Raw genomic sequence first — 19,244 nt, forward strand, 5'->3', positions numbered from 1 at the left:
TGTACTCTTGGCTATGTTATATATAACATATCCATGTATATACACATATATACATATATTTGTGTGTGTACACAAACTTTTTTTTTAAAGGTTAACAGAACACGGCTAGGTGCTTCTGTGGGGTGGGACCTAAGGGTGCTGATTAAGGCTACATTCTGGGTGAGATGTCAGAAGACCTCACGTCAGGTGTAGAGGCCTTGGGAAGTAGTGGCAGGGGTTCCCCAGCTGTTGTTCATTAAGAGCTGAGGCCCTTCCAGAAACTGTGAAGCACCTGGTAGTAAAAAGCTACCACTGCCAGCCACAGCTTGAAAAGCCAAATGAAGTCTGGGCGTGCTGAGACTCCAGAAGTGGAATCCTTCCGGCCTTCCTCAGTGCAGCTGCCCCTTTACAACTGGGCTTTACAGCACCAGGCAAGCACTCTACCAGCCGGGTTTCCAGCCCTGCCCAGCTTAACCTTTTGTTTAAGAGCATCCTCGGGCTATGAATAAAACTTAGCGTTGCTCTCCATCCTCATCACTTTTCTGACGTGCTGATTCTCCCAGTAAATAAGATCACTTTATTAACCAGAAAAAGGGAGTAGTGTCAGTGAACACAGGGTTTTTTTACAGACAGGGTTTCTGTGTGTATTTCCAGCTGTCCCGGAACTCACTCTGTAGACCAGGCTGGCCTAGAACTCATGGAGATTTGCCTGCCTCTGCCTCCCTGAGTGTTGGGATTAAAGGCGTGTGTCACCATTGCCCAGCAAACACGTTCTTTAACTAATCCTACCTTTCTTCCCTTGAACACCTACTGTGATGTCAGTCATTCATGCTCTTCTCATCTGACTAACATCAGCAGCAGGGTCCAGAGAGCAGTGAGAACCCCAGCAGCACTGCTTTCTCGTGAGAAATGACAGGGTCATCTCTCGACTTACCCTACGTGTGCTTGTGTCTGCATGTGTCTACCCAGTTTGTGCTGCACGTGTCTCCTACACCAGGAAGAAATGCTTTTAGGGTGGGGAGCCCTGAGTACCTGCTAGGAATAGCAGCAATCTGGGCCCCACAGGGAGGCCATGTGATGCAGCAGAGGCTTGGGCTGGACTGCACAGGGAGCATACCGTGTGTTTATCCTCTGACTCCTACGAGGTCTCTCTAATGAGGCCTGTCTCTGAGTGTGAGAGGAGACGAAGAGTCGGTATACATGCAGTAGGCTCAGGTAACCTAGAGTTGAGCTTGAATCCTAGTTCAGCTTCCCAGCTGTACTCGCTCATCATTCAACTTAATGCTTTCAGAGAGACAGTTATTTATCAAGATACTAGTCATTTGTAAGAGCAATAAAAACACAAATGTTTAAGACAGCATTACTTTGAAAAGGCAACTTTTTTTAAAGCATGAATGAATTCACTTAAAAATATATACAGTGGACTTTTCCAGTCTGTGCTGTTCCATAGCATGAGCTGAGGCGACACAACAGGAGCTGACCAAGTAGCACAGGCAGACAGCCTGGGGCCTCACTGGCCCCCAGAGGCAGCAGTGCGCTGTCTCCCGGCTCTCCCCAGGGGAACCTCTGGAGCACACACTAACCCACGAATGTCTGGGGAGCTGGCTCTTACATCCGTCACATGAGTGACTCTAGAGGCTCCTGGCAGGCTTCTGAACCTAAGCTGGAGTGGAGACAGGTCACTGACAACGGTGCCCTGTGGTTCTGAGCCTGTCTTCGTTGTAACTACCTTTATATCTGAGACTTCACAAAGAACTGACAATGTATTAGTTATGCCAAAATACCAGGGGCAACTGGAAATTAACTGGCTCCATAAAAGGGCAGGTCTGGCTCCAGGAAAAGGGACGGAAGCAGAGAGGCAGAGGACGAGAACTTCCCTTTTCTCATGGCGATGCCTTCTCTGCTATGTCACACACTAAAGTAATGCTACACCTACCAAGAGGGAGAACAGGAGAATTAAATAAAAAGGATTGGTTGAGAAAGGAGCTAGAAGGGAGGGACAGCTGCTCTCAAGCTGCAGTAATTGTTTCTAGAACACGGAGATGCTGCAGACACATGCCATGTTCCCTCTGTCGGCTCCACACCACCACAGCCCTTTCCCAAACTGCTCGTCAGTCACAGATGCCCAAGGTTTGCAGCCAGGGCTGCCCCTCAGGCGATCTTGGCCAGCCACTTCTCCAAGTCCTGGATGTCGGCACCCCCTCGTCCACCCTTGGCACTGCACTCCAGGAACTCCACCTTGAGGGGCAGCTGGGAGAATTCAAATTCTTTGCCTTTCTTTCCCAGCTGAACAGGTGCAGTACTGGAACTGTCCAGTGTGCTGGGAGCAGCAGAGCGGGTGACTCGTAAGGTGTTGCTGTGGACAAAGGCACAAGTCAGAGGCAATCATCAGTACCCATTAAAAACTGATAGGCTAACCGTCAATTTGCTATTAACACTGCTGACTTATCCTTTATATCCATGAACCACTGTTTCAGATAAACAGGTCAGATGGGTCCAACCTGTCCATTAGCCAGATGTCAGGCGGTTAGGAGACCCAGGCGCCACCAGCTCTTTTAAGCCTAATTCCACTTCTAAGATCTGAATGACACCATAGAAAATTCAGTTTTAAATGCGTGCTGCTTTATAAAATCTCAAGGTTTGGAAACTTCAGCACGAGGAACTAGGGAGCTTTTTATCATGAGTCTTCTCGGATATAAAGTTCATACATATGCAGACTTCAGTCTCATCCATCCTGTTTCTAAGTAGAAAACCCTTCCCAAATTAAGCCACTTTACTGACAGCTGCTTGTCCTGTTAGAGAGCACACAGGCAAATGCTGACTGACTTCCTGCCAGGGACTAACTTTTATAAATACTAGATCCAGCTAAAATAGCAATCTGGGCATGGTGGTGCACGCCTTTAATTGCAGCACTTGGGAGGCAGAGGCAGGCAGATCTCTGTGAGTACGAGGCCAGCCTGGTCTACAGAGTGAGTTCCAAGACAGTGAGGGCTGCATAAGACCCTGTCTGAAAAAAACAGGCCTTACTCTTACAAAAGCAGTAAGAAAATGTAAATGGGTTTTCTGTGATGGTCTTTTCATCTGCAAAATAGCTTTTTAGTTCCTAGAAATAGGAACTGCACAGAAGCCTGCTAGGTTCCTTAATGCTCAGTTTATCTCACTCAACTTACAAGCCTTTCGACACTAAGATAAATAATATTGCCAATAGCTTGAAAACAATGTGGGAAATTACAGAACAGTAACACAGATCTTTATATTCTTCCTAAGTGTTCTTGTTCTGTCAAAAAGTAATTTCCAGTGGCTACAACTTTTTTTTTTTTTTTTTTTTTGGTTTTTTCGAGACAGGGTTTCTCTGCAGCTTCTTTAGAGCCTGTCCTGGAACTAGCTCTTGTTTATTTTATTTTTTGAGACAGAGTTTCTCTGTAGCTTTGGAGTCTGTCCTGGAACACACACACACACACATACACACACACACATACACACACACACACACACACACACACAAAATATAGGCCAGGTAGGCCTGGGACGCTTGGTTTCCCTGCTTCCAGAGTCCTGGGACTATAGGTTTGCGGGAACACACCCAGCTTCCAATAGCTTTTAATTTTTTTACTTGCCTTTTCCCCTGACCCTTGGTTTTTATTTAATGTTACTATTTTACATATTACTTGTACCTTTTAACACTGTTTTACATGCCTTACTATGTGAACAAATACCTTCATACCTTCATTCACTGAAATAAAATTATTTTAAACTTAGTGTCTTCAGTCTCTCAAACCTTCCAGCTATAAAAGAACAAAATGAGCTGATGGTTTCAGTAAGTCACGAAATTTTAAAACAGCTATAAACATCATTAGTTTTTTTAGAATTCCACTAATTCTTTCATAAATTATTTAACACATACATTGCATACTAATCTTGACTGTAATTCTGATAACCATTCACAACCATTGGACGCTTGGGCGCCGGGACATCTGCCAGAAGTGCATGCACACTTACAGTTCCTTTTCAAGCTGCTGCTGAATTAACTTCGCTGATTTTGCCATTGCGATATCTGGGGGAATAAGAGCATTGTTCTAGATTAAACCACAGTGTGTCTTTGCCCTGGATTTCTAGCACAGAAAGAAAATTCCTATTTATTTCAAGATTACCTCCCATTCCTTTGTTAAATCATTTTTTTTTAATTTATTTTCACTTTATTTTATGTGCATTGGTGTGAAGGGGTCAGATCCCAGGAAACTGGAGTTACAGACAGTTGTGAGCTGCCATGTGGGAGCTCAGGTCCTCTGGAAGCGTAGACAGTGCTCTTAACCACTATACCATCTCTCCAGCCCCATTAAATCATTTTTTGTTATGCTATTTCTTTCTGTCAAAGTAAACACTGTATTTGTAGTTTTTTGAAAAATGCTTTAAAACATTAAATGCATAAGACATATTGTTCTAGTGCTAATGTCAATAAAACTAAGTAATCTTGAGCTTCTCACATCGTACAAGCCTTTCAAGCGCAAACCTGTCCACCAGCACTGTGACTGACATTTGATGAGAACTTTCAACAAGCAATGACTTATTTACCTTTTAAAAAGAACGTTATACAACCAGCTAATTTTTAGAAGCTGTGGCAAGCATGAAGTACACTGTAGGTTAGAAACAAGCCCAGGAGGGCACAAAGCCCAAGCCAATAGGTACCTAATGCCCTCCTTATAAAAACAGAAAGGTAAGAGCTGGGGCTGAAGAGGTAGCTCAGCGGTAAGAGAACTGGCTGCTCTTTCAGAGGATCTAGGTTCAATTCCCAGCTCACAACTGTCTGTAACTCCAGTCCCACAGATCCAAAGCCCTCTTCTAATTTCCTCATGTACCAGGTATGAATACTGTTCACAGACATACATGTAGGCAAAACACCTATACATATAAAGATTATTTTTAATATTTTATTTTTAAAAAGATTATGTATAGTGTTCTGCCTGTAAACATGCCTACACACCAGAAGACGGTACCATATCTCATTATAGATGGTTGTGAGCCACTGTGTGGTTGCTGGAATTAAACTCATGACCATTGAAGGAGCAGCCACTGCTCTTAACCTCTGAACTTTCTCTCCAGCCCCTAAAAATAATTTTAAAATAATACCTGCAGCAGGTATTATTAGGATTTTTAAAAATCACTTCTGAAAAATGCTCCAGCCTCCTAGGAAATGCAGACGTGAGAGAGCTCTGAAAGACCAACTATCCCGTGTTACTTGAACTGGGCCCAGAACTGAAGCCCGCTAACCTGAGTGTGAGCCCCAGAAGGGGATGCAGTTTCCTCTGGTGGAACCTGCTCAGTGGTAAAGCTGTTTTACAGAGACCCCCCAAAATCTCCAGACGTGACAGTATGCAACCTTACAAACTAACATTTGGTAAAGTAAAATAATTTAGGATCTTCAAAATAAAAAGCACTGTGTTATGAAAAAGGGTATAACAACACTTGGTTGCCAGTCCTTAGGGCAGCCTGCTAAAAAGACTGGGAAATAGTAACAGATGAAGATTTAGTCCCTTAATTTGTGAACACTCCTGGGTCCCATGCTCGACAGTAACAACTGCAGGTAAATTAACTAATTCTCAGTGGCAATCCTAGACCAACCCACTGCCGTCGCCAGGAAGCACCTTGCTTATTGCAGGCTATTAAGAAGGATGGTGCGTTCTTCAGTCCCATGCTGTCGATGAGGACCTGATACAGAAACTCAGCCACATCTTTCACCTCCCGCTGGAACGCTGCACTGTCCACCACGAACACCACAGCCCTGCAGTGAGTTAAAGGGAAGAGACAAATGAGTACACAGTAAGTGGGAGCCACAGGACAGGATCCGTGATCTCTCTAGACTCAGCCCACTGTCACACACACACACACACACACACACACACACATACACACCTTGACATAATAATATTATCAATAATAATAATAATAATGATAATAATCATACAGCTGTTAAGAAAATAAAAGGACACATGGGGCTGGAGAGATGGCTCAGTGGTTAAGAGCATTTTCTGCTCTTCCAAAGGTCCTGAGTTCAATTCCCGGCAACCACATGGTGGCTCACAACCATCTATAATGAGGTCTGGTGCCCTTTTCTGGCCTGCAGACATACACACTGACAGAACACAGTATATATAATAAATAAATAAATAAATATTTTTTAAAAAAGAAAGAAAATAAAAGGACACAAGAAATGATGTCTGTTCAGGGCCAGGAAACCATCCTATCGTCCACAAAGAACAAAGAAGACATGTGAACAAGACTACAGGACAATATAAAGCTGAACCAACAACACACAAACGGCACAGACTGCTGGGCTAAAGGAGTGTGCTGACCATACAGATAAAGCACACCTGGAAAGAGTACATGAGGAGGGTGAGCTGTGGAAAGCCAGGTCAGAGATGACACACTGACCTGTACAGTTTGTTTTCCTAAGTGAAGACAGAGAACTCTTGGGACGGTAACTCAAGAAGAATTATGAGCACATGGGGCTAACCTTAGGCAACAGCAATAACAATCATCCTGTAGCAGAAACGAAGCCGTCAGAACTACAGACAACAGGTCCTGGGGTCAGGAGTGTGAAGGCCCAAGTAAAGAGGGGTGCGCAGCGGCTAAGAGGCCCTGGGCAGCCACACCAAACACCCTGCACAAAGCCTCCAGCTCAAAGGCAGGCTAATGGAGGCTGTGATTAGAAAATTTCCCAAGAACTACAACACCTGTCTCCAACACCTCACAGCTGTCGTGCACAAGCTGACACTCTTCCTGCACTAAGATCCCAAGCAAAAGTTACATAAAAACCGGGCCAGATTCATCAACCCCCATGATACCAACAGATGGAAATAACCCTGGGTCTACCCTTTGCATCCTAAAGTAGCAAAGACTGTCAACCTCATCAGTGACACCCATTCCCTTGAAGGAGGGGTTCTGGACAAACAGAAGAAAATATGCAGCTCCAACACACAATATCAAGAACCCCCAAACTGGAGTCTAGAGTGACCTAAGCACATAGTCATGGAGGTTACAATGCTTGCACCGCGGGCACAAAGTCTCGGATCCATCCCAGCCAGCATAAAACCAAAGCGCATTCCTGTAACCCTAGCACCAAGGAGGTAGAGGCAGTAGATCATAAACTCAAGGTCTTCTTTGGTTAAATATGAATTCAAGGCCAGTTTGAGCAACATGAGGCCCTGCCTCCAGGAAAAAAAAAAAGTTACAATACAATCTATGTTTAAAATTATTTTAGAGGATAATACTAGAAACAAATAAAAAGCAGGTGTACTTTTAAAAAGAGTAGTTTAAAGACTACATCATAAAAATAGCATATGAAATTAGCAACTCAGTGGAAACCTAAGCAGATATAACTTAGCTGAAAAGAACACAGCAAACTAGACAGTAGATCTGAGGGCTCACACAACACTCAAGGGAAAAGGATTTCTTAGATAAACTAGCAAAGAGACAGCAGAGAGGAGGATCAAAAATGTCAGCAGAGTCCCACGCTGTGGCAGTGAGAAAGAACAGACAGTGCCGTCTGTCGGCATCACAGGGTTTGATGAACTGGCCCACGTTTCATGCTAATCTTTCACTGGGGTCTTATGCCTGCAGTGTCCACCTGTGCCCTGCAGCTGGAGGCAGGAAGCCAGCTGTTTCAGTTTCTTAGACTGCTTCTGAGTGGGAGGCTTTGTTCAGTGTGGCTGGCCCAGCTGCGGGGGAGCTGTCAGCCACTGCGCTGGAACAGAGGACAGCGTCCTTTGGTGTAGGGTGGTACACTTGAATTCCAAACACCACGAAGCCAAAGGCAGATGTCCCATAGGAAAATGACACTGAGAAAAACAGAACCTGAAAGGAAGGAGCAGAACCTGGCAAAGAGCAAAGAAAACAGCAGGTTTACTCTAAGTACCCACCGGATAGGAGAAAAGTGGCCATCACTGGCAGTTACAGGGGCGCATCCCCCAATAACAGATGGTCTGATGAAGATCAAAACACGGGTGCTTACAGTTCATCAAAAGGAAATGAGTGTGTATTGGATGCTGTTATTTATTGTTTAAAAAAGGGAAGGAATCCAAGAAAGAGTAAAAAATAATATATTTTAAAATCAATGATGGGAAAAGAATCTTAAGCCAGGAGCATAATTTTTAAAAAATGGCCCATGGGGCGCAAGAGATGGCTCTGAAGATAAGAGGATTTTGCTGCTCTTGCAGAGAACAAAGGTTAGGTTCCCAGTACCCACATCCAGCAGTTCACAACTGCTTGTAGCTCGGTTCAGGGGATCCAGCTCCATGTTCTGGTCCTTCAGGAACATGCACATATATGATGTACAAACATACACACAGGTGCATGCACACAAATTAAAAAAAAATCTTTAAAAAAATCACAGATCATAGTATTTTCAATTCCCTTGTATTATAACTGAAGTTCCTGTGAACTTAGTTTTATCTTTATATGCTACATATCCTATTTATTCAAAATACTTGGATAACAGTATAATTATACTACAAACTGTAAATTATTTGTAATTAGTAACAGAAAAAAACTGGTTTCGAGACAGTTTCACTATATTGCTTAGGCAAGTCTCAAACTTGCCATCCCCCTGCCTCAGTCTCCTAAGTACTAAAAGAACACCCTATTATGACCAAATTTAGCAGTTCTAGGTATGTCTCAATTGTCTGAGGAATAAAAATTGCATTCTCATCCGTGACAAATTGCTCATCACCATCTTTTTGTGGCAAGAAGCAATGACAAAATCTAAGTCTAGAATGCTCAACAGAAAGGAAGCTAAGATACCATCAGTCAAAAACATGAATACCTCAGGTACAATACTGCCAATTAAACTATCACAACATCATTTCCAAAATGCTTTCCACATCTAGTTATTAAAGTATGCCTTCACATCATTGAAATATATCATATAAATTTACCTCTTCAGTTCTTAATCAGTATTAGATAGCAAACATGAAGAAAGCCTTTAAAACTAGTGTGTTCAGATTTTAGGAAAGAACTTAAGAATCAATTGACAGGAGGACTTACACTAAAAATAGCTCTCGAGGCATGACTTAATGTAATTGAAAAACAGACTTGCTGGGCTGCCATGCTGCCTCTAGCTTTTGGCAGGTTATACAAGGAAGATGATAAGGACGGTTTCTATACCATGCTTCCTAACCCACTAGTGGGAAAACAACCAGCAAACAACAGGCTACAAAGCTGTTGTAAGAGCATGCTACTACTGGAGGGGTGTGGAAGCCTCATCACCCCAAGCCTGGCGCTGTGTGACACTACTGAGCTCTGAGCCCCAGACTGCCAGTCAGCATCTAGTGTGGAAATCACCTAGGACTTCAAGACGGACCCGCACTTACAGAATACAGCTGCTGGTGCTTTACAGGAGCCAAGCCAGGCCTCTCTGCCTGGCCCTTCTGACAACATCAGCTGTGTGCTATCCATGCAAATAATTAGCAGTTATACCCAAAAATACCCAGCTAACATCCACTGAATTGTGTGCAGAACATGCCTAAGAATGTATGAGAATTGGGTGTGGTGGTGCAAGCTTTTAATCCCAGCGAGGCAGAGGCAGGCAGATCTCTCAGTTTGATGCCAGCCTGGTCTACAGAGCAAGTTCCTGGACAGCCAGGGCTACACAGAGAAACCCTGTCTCGAAAATCAAAACACAAAGAAAATTCCTTTTCCAGACTCTAATAGCTCTAATATATAATTAGGTCCATCTTTAGAGTTAGGAGATGGAGGGATGGCCCAGCAGTTCCCAATGTGTTCTGCTCTTGATAGTTCATTTCCCAGCACCCATGTTGGGAAGTTCACAACCACTTGTAACCCCAGCTCCAGATTTAACACCCTCCTCTGACCTACACATATACCTCCACACAAGTGCACACAGCCGGCCTGACATGCAGATGGTTAAAAACAATTTTTTAAAAACAGTATCTTCAGCGTTACCATGAAATTTAATCATGTTAACAGGAGTAAAACTCCCTGAGAAACTCTCCTACAGTCTTCACAATCGTAACACCCAATGGCTACTCCAAACGCATCACTTTTCCACCCCAGGGCACCATGGCATCAGAATCTTAACAGAGGAAGCATCATGAGTGGATGCCAACATGGTCCACATTTACACAAACCCATGCCACTCCCTAACTTACCTGGCTGAAGACTTAAAGCGATCTAAGAACTGAAGCCTCAAGCTCTCGTGCCCAGGGAGGTCAATCAATGTCAGGCTATTGCCCTGAGGACAAGAGTGAGATTAGGTCAGCCTTCGATTCCAAGAGGATACACCGCACCATGAGATCACAGGCAGCACAGGGTGCTGTGCTAATGAATCAAGATGATCACTGCGGACAGCGAGTCGGATGGATGTCTGCGGAGCGCTAACCGTCAACACTGATGGAGAAGAGCGCTTGATGAAGCACAGAAAAAAATAAAAAAATAGGGGCTGGGGAAGATAGGCCAGTTGGTAAAAAGATCTGAGTTTTATTCCAAAACATACATTAAGAAAAGAAAAAAAAAGGTCCAGTGTGGTAGGGCTACTTTTTGCCCCAACCCTGGGGAAGCAGAAACAGATCCCTGAAGCTCTCTGATCATTCAACCTAGCCTACTTTGTGAGATCCAGGACAGCAAACAGACCATGTCTCAAAAACCAATGTGTCTGACATCCTAAGGAACAACACACCCAAGCCTGACCTCTGCACACATTCCTGCACGCCCCACATTATTGCCCCCCCCAGTTTTATTGGCAACAAAACAGTAAGCATGGCTCCTGACATGACATGAATAATGCAACGTAAAGTTATGTAAGATGTATAAAATTACAATGTAAATAAGTGTTTGTTTGTTTGTTCTGAGACAGGGTTTCACTATGTAGCCCTGGCTGTCCTGGACTCACTCTGTAGACTAGGCTGGTCTCAAACTTGGAGAGATCTGCCTGCCTCTGCTTCTTGAGTGCTGGGATTAATGATGTTCACCACCACCACCCAGCTTAATAAATGTTTGTAAGAGAATGAAGACACCTTTCAGTCTGAAGGAATCACGGAAGCACGGTCTATCCAAGGCTTAGGAAATACACTAATATGAGTATAAGCAAACTCATATGAAAACTGGTAAATATTCACAAACAATGTAAGGTAAAATCATACAATTTATAGCATGTATTACAATTAATGAGATTCTCAATCTTAATGAAAAATCCACAATTTTGACTTTTGAGTTTTAAGATACTTGTACATTAGGTACACCATTTATTTGTTCCAATTCTGTCAGTATTTTGTTTCAATTTCTGGTCCCCTCTTAGCAAACTCACTATGGAGGTGCTAGCCACCATCCTATAACCTCATCCTTGGAACATGTTATTGTAGACATAAATAAAACTACCAAGTGTGGTCTGGTACATCAGAACCATCCATCAATTCTCACATGGACCTAATTCTCAAGAAGCTATGACCATGGTGTCTGCAGAAGGAAGTCAGTACTACATACAGACTGGACACAACCCTCTGGATTCATTATGCCGTTTTGGGTAGCCTGCCCAGACCCTCACCAACAACATGTCTAACAGCTTTGCTACTCTACGCCAATGAGAGCCTGGAGAGCCCATGCTGAGGTCTACCGCTCTCTTTCTGAAGCAGTACTAGCACTGAAACACAGTGTTAGTGATCCAGAAGACACGACTGGGCACATCACTGCTTGGACTAGAACAGAACACCAGGGAGTAGGACAGGAAACAGTAAGGGATGAGTGTTCTTTATGTTCAATGAAGCACAGTGCAGGCTCATGTGCCTGAGGAACACTGTCTATCAATTTTAAGAAAGTATTTAAAATTATTTAACCCAATATAAAGTATTATTTCAGATTTATTTATGTGTATGTGTCTATTTGTGTACACGTAAATGTGGATGACCATGAGGCCCAGGAAAGGGTGTTAGATTCCTTGAAGTTACAGTTGTGAACTGTGGGATATGGGTACTAGGAACTAAACTCCAATACCTTGGAAGAGCAACAAGTACTCTTCATTGTTGAGTCCCAGAATCAGGCTACAAAGATCCACCAATACCAAGCCACCCTGGAACTCCCCCAGCCACCCAAGAAACCCTATGTAAGCTCTGTACCCTGTTCAGTTTGCTGCTGCTTCTCACCCTAGAGGCAGCCACCTCCCTGGATTCTTCCTTCCCAACAAACGTCAAGTGAGCTTTGTTGTGCAGCGTGACCTTTTGGCTGGAGCAAGTCAGAGCAGAGCAGAGCAGAGCTGTGACCCTGTCGCTGGGAAGCGTTCCCCTAGCAGAGCAGAGCTGTGACACTCCTGCAGGAGACTCCCTCCTCAGCAGAGCAGGGCTGCAGCAGCTTCACTGGGAACCTTTCCCTGGAGCAGGGCTGTACACAGCTACCTCACAGTGACTTTACGGTATTCCTCGGCTCCTAACTGCAAGGAAACCTTTCCATCTGAGCTACGATGCTTACAATGAGACCTTGTCTTAAAGACAAGAAAAAAAAATAAAGTTCTGGATCAGAGAAGTACCACTGTAGAAAAAAGAGCTAAATGGCTGACCCTATTTGCACAGTGCTTAATTCTGAAGGCACCGGAAAGGGGAGGAACGGGGGCTCTAAAATCACAACTCTAATTCGCCTATCACCTGTCCATCCGCCCATCCTTCCTTCCCTCATCAGCCACGGAGCCCGCCCCCCACCCACCAAAGCTGTTAGCACTATAATCAGCTCAGTAGTTCCCATCTGCGCCCTCTAGCTACACAGGTGTGCAACAGTCATTCTGATTCTTCGTGGGTATTTTTGAAATGCACGGTGTGTAGCCATCACAACCATGCTCGTAAAAGCAAAAGATTGTAGTAACATTAAATACTAACAACGCTCTGAATAAATAAAAATATAACTATGGCACAGCTTCTAAAGAAGTCAGGGTAGCAGAGACAGAAAATGAAAATTACTTTTTTTTAAAAAAAATTAAATCACTGCTTGGCCTATTAGCTCTAGCTTCTTATTGACTAGCTCTTACATCTTAATTTAACCCATTTCTATTAATCTGTGTATCACCACATGGCTATGGCTTACTGGCAAGGTTTTGTCTGGCATCTGTTTCTGGTGGGGCTACAAGGCATCTCCCTAACTCTGCCTTCTTTCTCCCAGCATTCAGTTTAGTTTTCCCCACCTAGCTCTGTTCTGCCCTGCTATAGGCTCAAAGCAGTTTCTTTAGTCATTAACCAATAAAAGTAACACATATACAGAAGGACTTCCCATACCATCTCAGTATTTTAAAAATATAAATTTTTCTTTATTTGGGTTTCTAATGTTACTTTCATTATGTTGAGGTATATTACCTCTAGTCTTTTTTTTTTTCTGAGATTGAGTCTTTTATTAGACTCACAAACAGTAATTAGCATAGATGCTTTCAAGGCCACAATCTTTTTTTTTTTTTTTGAAAATTACTTTTAAGTAAATGATTATCCTATGTCTATGTACTGCTCTTGTAGCAGAAAAAGACCCGATGCCCAGGAAACTCACAGTAACCTTGAACAGACAGACCCTAGGAAGAAAAAATTTTGTGACGTAACCCTGTACATGCTACAAGGAGAGGCATGACAAAATCTGCTAGCAAGAATATGTTCTTCATAAAAGCAGGCTACAAATGATACCTACATCCTACTCCTGTCAACTTGACACAGCTCACAGCCATCTGAGAAAAGCCTCAACAGAGTCCCATCAGACTGGCCTGTGGGCGTGTCAGAGGGTTGTGTTCTTGATTGCTTATTGATGTAAGAGGGCCCAGTCCAATGTGGGAGGTTCCATCTCGAGGCAGGTGGTCCAGGGGCATGAAAAACTCAAGCTAAGTAAACCAAAGAGTGGGCCAGCAAGCAGCATTTCTGCACGGCTTCTGCTTCTGATCTCCAGTCTTAATTTCCCTGAATAATGGATCAGATTAAATCCTTTCCTCCTAAGCTGCTTCTCCTCAGAGTATTTTCTTTTCTTCTTCTCCTTTTTTATTTTTTTTTTTTTTTTTGTGTGTGTGTATGTGTCTGTGTGTGTGTTGTTTTTCCAGACATGTTTCTCTGTTTAATAGGCCTGGCTGTCCTGGCATCTGCTTTGTAGACCAAGCTAACCTTGCCTCTGCCTCCCGAGTGCTAGGATTAAAGAAATGCACTACCACTGCCCGCCCGTTTCCTTTTTTCAGAGTATTTTCTCACAGCAATGGAAGTGAAACTAGACTTCACAGCAAGAAGAGTATCAGATTCTAGAACATTCCAGACACCTTACCCTGTTGTTGTTGACTTTGTACGCTGCAGAACTGTCAGTAATCGAAGTCTGTGTGTCTCTGTAGTGGCCAGTTAGCAACTGTAAAAAACCAAGATGGACCAGCTCTGAGTGAGTGCACTACAATAACACCAAACCCAGTTTAAAGAACACCATTTTAATTCTGTCGAGCATAAGGTCAAATGAATGAACGCTACTTGGAATAGTCAAAAAGGATCATACTGGTTTCTTTTTAATCTATAGGAATTTAACTAATTACAGGTTTTATTCCTCTTTGTTGCAGTGCCGGTGATCTAACCCAAAGCCTTAGTCATGCCTCAAAAGAACTATACCACCAAGTGACACCCTAGGCCAAATATTATTTTTTTCAAACGGCAAGGGGCCAAATTTACTGACCTGTAAACATTTAAACTACCAACAACTCAAGGTCTGAGGAGATGTTCCAGCGGATAAACATCTGCTGTGCAAGCCTGACAACCTGAGTTCAGATCTTCTGAGCCCAATAAAAATAGATCTAGTAATGTAACATTCGTAATTCTAGTACCCTGATGGGGAGAACAGGAGGAGGAGACAGGAATTTCCAGAAATTTAGACTAGCTAATCTGGCACAGCAATGACAGAACACCAACACCGGTCATCCTCTGACCTCCACGGATGTGACAGGGCACACATGTATCAGCACTCACACATGAACACACATACAAAGCAGATTAAATAATAATTTATATCTGCCAATGGAAAAGTGGAAATTCTCCACAGTAAGACACGCTCAGTTAAAAAATACTGGCCACAGAAAACTGAGCATTAACGAAAGGAAGCCTCACTAGCTTCAGCTATCAAAGGAGGGTTTTTCCTGTCACGTCTTCAACAATGCTGGGTTAGAACTGGCCATGCTAGAACTACTTTACGTCACAACAAAAGTTACTGGGCTTCCTTTAGTCTTTGATAGAGTGGTGAAGAAAGAGTAATAAAGCAGGCTAAACTTAAAAGTGCACGCCTGTAGCCATTATACTCCGGGTCAGTCCAAGAAACTGAGACTGCATCTTCCATCGCGCGCGCGCGCACGCGCGCGCGCGTGTGTGTGTGTGTGTGTGTGTGTGTGTGTGTGTGTGTGTGTGTGTGTGTCCACACTAGAGGCTGATATCGGAAGTCTTTCCTCGGTTACTCTCCACCTAGAGGCTGTGTTCGCTCACTGAACCTGGAGCTCACCAACTAGCAAGGCTTGCCGGCCAAGGAATTCCAGGCATCCACTGTCTCTACTGGGATTACAAGCACCTTTGGGTATGGCTTTTATGTGGGTTCTAGGGATCCAAACTTAGGTCCTCATTTTTGCCAGGCAAGCTCGATGGCCTGGGCCACCTCCCCAGCCCCAGACCATATACAGACTCAGCGAAGACGTTGGCCATGCCACTGCCGAGTGAAGTTTGGCGTACACCAACATTTCCCTGCCATCCTTTAAACTAAAAAAAACCTATCAGCCAATATTCATGCCATGGATCACTTTCAGGGAGTGATCGTGAACTTATTGAGGAATCAGTCACAGACTAGGATGCAAATGTCTTCACCCAGTCTTGGTTCAACTGCAATCACAACATTGCTCCTGATACAAAGGATGTTCTATAAGAACCGAAGAGCTACATAAGAATTCACAACATATATTACAAATGAGTAAAATATACTGTTTTGAATTTTGGAGCATTTCCTAAGGATGCTTACGTGATAAAAATGTATGCGAATATGCCAAAATTCAAAACATTCAAAATCTGAAACAACTTAAGTCTCCAGGAGGTTCTCAGAAGGGGTTCTTATCCAACAACAACTCTTCTGGCATCGTTACCCACAGAAATATATTTACAGAAGACCCTACAGTAACGACTAAATGTGTGCGTGTGTGGAGGGTAGGAACAGGTTTTCCCAGAGCCTTTTTGTATTCCCAAGTAAATCAAGAATTAACTCCCAGGATGGAAGGAGGGTCAGCTGAGTTGGTTAAGAACACATACTGCTCCTGAAAGGAAGGGAACTGAGTTCAATTCCCAGCATCTGGCAGCTCAGAAGAGCCTGTAACTCCAACTCCACGGAGTCTACACATCTGGCCTCTACAGGCACAGGCCCTCATGTGCACACATCCACACACATCATTATAATTAAAAAAAAAAAAACTTAAATATTTTAAAAACTTGTCCCAAACGTGCTGACACATAAGTGTCCTGTACTAAATAAATCACAAGATGACAGGAATACTGAAATGCCATGACAGTTCCTAGTACGTTTAACAGAGGTGGGAATCAAAGCATTACCCTGACAAACAGCAACGTTTTCCCCGAGTCGCAAAGCCCAACGAAGAGAACAGCTCTCTGACTGCTCTTTCTGCTCCAGATGAACTTCCAGAAAACTGCGGAGAAGACAAAAGCAGCCTTCATTTTCAAGGGCATTAATAGGCATTTACGGCAAGACAACGCGTACGTCTGCATTAGTTTCAATGATACACCCCATTAGAGTTATGGTTAGGAAGCCACTGAGTGCCAGCCACTATCGACTGTCAACCTTTCCACACCTATGTCCCTCATCCTAACTGTAGAGACCTCAAGTACCTACAGAACGATGAATCTGGGGAAAAAAAAATAATAATAATGGCTTGTTAAATCTGATTTGACGATCTCCACTTTTCCTTAGTACCTCAGTAGCCCAGCACCCAGCTCCCAGACACAAGCAGCTCAAAGTTGGTGTGAGCGAGGGCGACGGACGCCCTCTGCGCTTAAGCGCACAGGGGAGCCTCGGACACTCCTGTGTCTGAGAACTAGGTCACTTCGGAGTCCCGGTTCGACGCTGCTGAGTTCTGGAGGGCGGATGGCAGAAGAGGGAGCCTCGCCGCCCGCCTCCAAGGCCTGTAGCGCCCAGCTCCAACTCCGCCACCCCGGGCCTTCGCCGCGCCCGCCTGCCGCCTCACCCAGCGTCAGCAGGACCGCGAGCACAGCCACCGCCACGGACAGCACCGTCGGATCCCTCTGCTGCAGCTCCTGACGCAAGGAATCGAGGTAAGGCTGGAAGGCGCCCCCGGCGCTGTCCCCAACACGCCGGGTGTCTACGGAAGCCATGAGAGAAGCTGCGTGGTCTTCCCGGGCTGCCTAAGCGACGTGGCTCTAGTCTCCGCGCCCCGGGACGCAGAGCATCACGGGAATGGTAGTTCATGGGGGCGCAGTTCCCTCCCGCAGGCCCTAAGGAACGCCAAGTGCCTGATGGGAGTTGAAGTCTTTTGGTTTCTACAACCCAGTTAACTGGTCTACGGATACCTTTAGGCTTTGGAATGTGTTTGTATCGACTCTGTCTTCTTTGTGCGTCTTCCCTCTCACATTTAAAATTTTATCTTTGGAGAATTTCATACATGAATGTGTGTTTTAGTCAAATCCACCCCGCTACTCCCATTTTTTTTTTTAGATTTTTGAAAGAAAATTAATGGCTTGCAAATTTTCACTTGAGAATTTCTACTCTGCCTTTACATTGGATGAGACCTGTGGGACATTTTACCAGTGTGGCAAGAGATGTGACAGAATGAGCCCCCGTGCGGAATGGGAATCCATAAAGACACGCAGAGTCCTTCATGGGATCAGAGAAAAGTAGCTAGAGATGGACCCGAATCCTCAAGGATTTGGTAACCTGTGCTGGCAGCTAAAGAAAAAAGATGTGCCGAAGAGAAGCATGGGTAAAAGTCAGTGACACGTGGGAAACTCAGTAATTCTGTGTCCTCAACTGACACGCTTGGCGGGGAAAAACTCAAATGATTGCATTTTAAAAAGCAATCAGGAAAATCAGTACTTGGTGGGTTTGGGGACCTCGACAATAAACTGATCATTTCCACCCATAGAAAGTGGGCCCTACTCAGACCACATAGACCATTTGAGGCCTGGGGTAGACGAGTTCTCCCAGCTTCCAGAGAGAACTTATTTAGAAAAGATTTTCAAGGTAAGTCCTCAACTTAAGATTTCAGCGGGAAATCGAAAACGTTCAAAATGTGTGCTACAATTTAAAAATACCTCTACTGATCAGAAATGGCCAAGTCTGGGGAGCTGTGTTTGCAGTCTCTGTCATTAAGTAGGTGTCATTGTTTTAAAGTGTGTGTGTGATTTAAAGAATAGGTATGACTGGATGGTGACAGAAGTCAAAGTTCCTTAAAGACTAAAAGACGTCTTTACAATTCCACTTCGGGCTCGAAACCCCAACTCCAAGGCACCAGGAAGGGGGGAATGGGGCTCTCCCTTTCTCACAGTGTAGCAGTGAGTAGATAGGAAGAAACGTTTTTGATTGGGTAGGGAATACAACAGACATTTGTGCTTGGAAGGCCCCCAGTATGATTTAGACACACCACAGATGAAGTCAGTACAATTTGGGCCACTCATTTGGCCTTGCCGTCACTAGATGCTGAGTGACTGATTACAAACTATGTAAAAAAAAAAAATTGACTTGAATGTTCACTTAAACCAAAGTTGCAGAAAATCAACTGTGAAGTTTGTAGAACTCAGACATGGAGGAGTTTGGTGGGCTGCGCTGAAGAACCTAGAGTTTATTCAAAATGGAACAAGTCGGGGCTGGAGAGATGGCTCAGAGGTTAAGAGCATTGTCTGCTCTTCCAAAGGTCCTGAGTTCAATTCCCAGCAACCACATGGTGGCTCACAACCATCTGTAATGGGGTCTGGTGCCCTCTTCTGGCCTGCAGGCAGACACACAAACAGAATATTGTATACATAATAAATAAATAAATGGTGGTGCACGCCTTTAATCCCAGCACTCGGGAGGCAGAGGCAGGCGGATCTCTGTGAGTTCGAGGCCAGCCTGGTCTACAAGAGCTAGGTCCAGGACAGGCTCTAAAAAAGCTGCAGAGAAACCCTGTCTCGAAAAACCAAAAAAAAAAAAAAAAAAAAAAAAAAAAAAAAAAAAAAAAAAAAAAAAAAAAAAAGAATAAATAAATAAATATTTAAAAAAAATGGAACAAGTCG

General features: G+C 43.9%; 1 protein-coding gene across 1 annotated transcript; it reads right to left on the minus strand.

Annotated features, from left to right (window-relative positions):
- Positions 1 to 1,339: 1,339 nt before the first annotated feature.
- Positions 1,340 to 17,414, minus strand: Srprb (SRP receptor subunit beta). Its single transcript, XM_038323682.1, has 7 exons — positions 17,201 to 17,414; positions 16,551 to 16,645; positions 14,257 to 14,334; positions 10,143 to 10,225; positions 5,622 to 5,758; positions 3,979 to 4,033; positions 1,340 to 2,335 (listed from the first exon to the last, which is right to left on the minus strand). The coding sequence occupies exons 1-7, from the start codon at positions 17,346 to 17,348 to the stop codon at positions 2,131 to 2,133; spliced, it is 801 nt and encodes a 266-aa protein (XP_038179610.1). The 5' UTR covers positions 17,349 to 17,414; the 3' UTR covers positions 1,340 to 2,130.
- Between the last annotated feature and the right edge of the window lie 1,830 nt (positions 17,415 to 19,244).

The sequence above is a fragment of the Arvicola amphibius genome, chromosome 3 (assembly GCF_903992535.2).
Source record: "Arvicola amphibius chromosome 3, mArvAmp1.2, whole genome shotgun sequence".
Classification (NCBI taxonomy): domain Eukaryota; kingdom Metazoa; phylum Chordata; class Mammalia; order Rodentia; family Cricetidae; genus Arvicola; species Arvicola amphibius.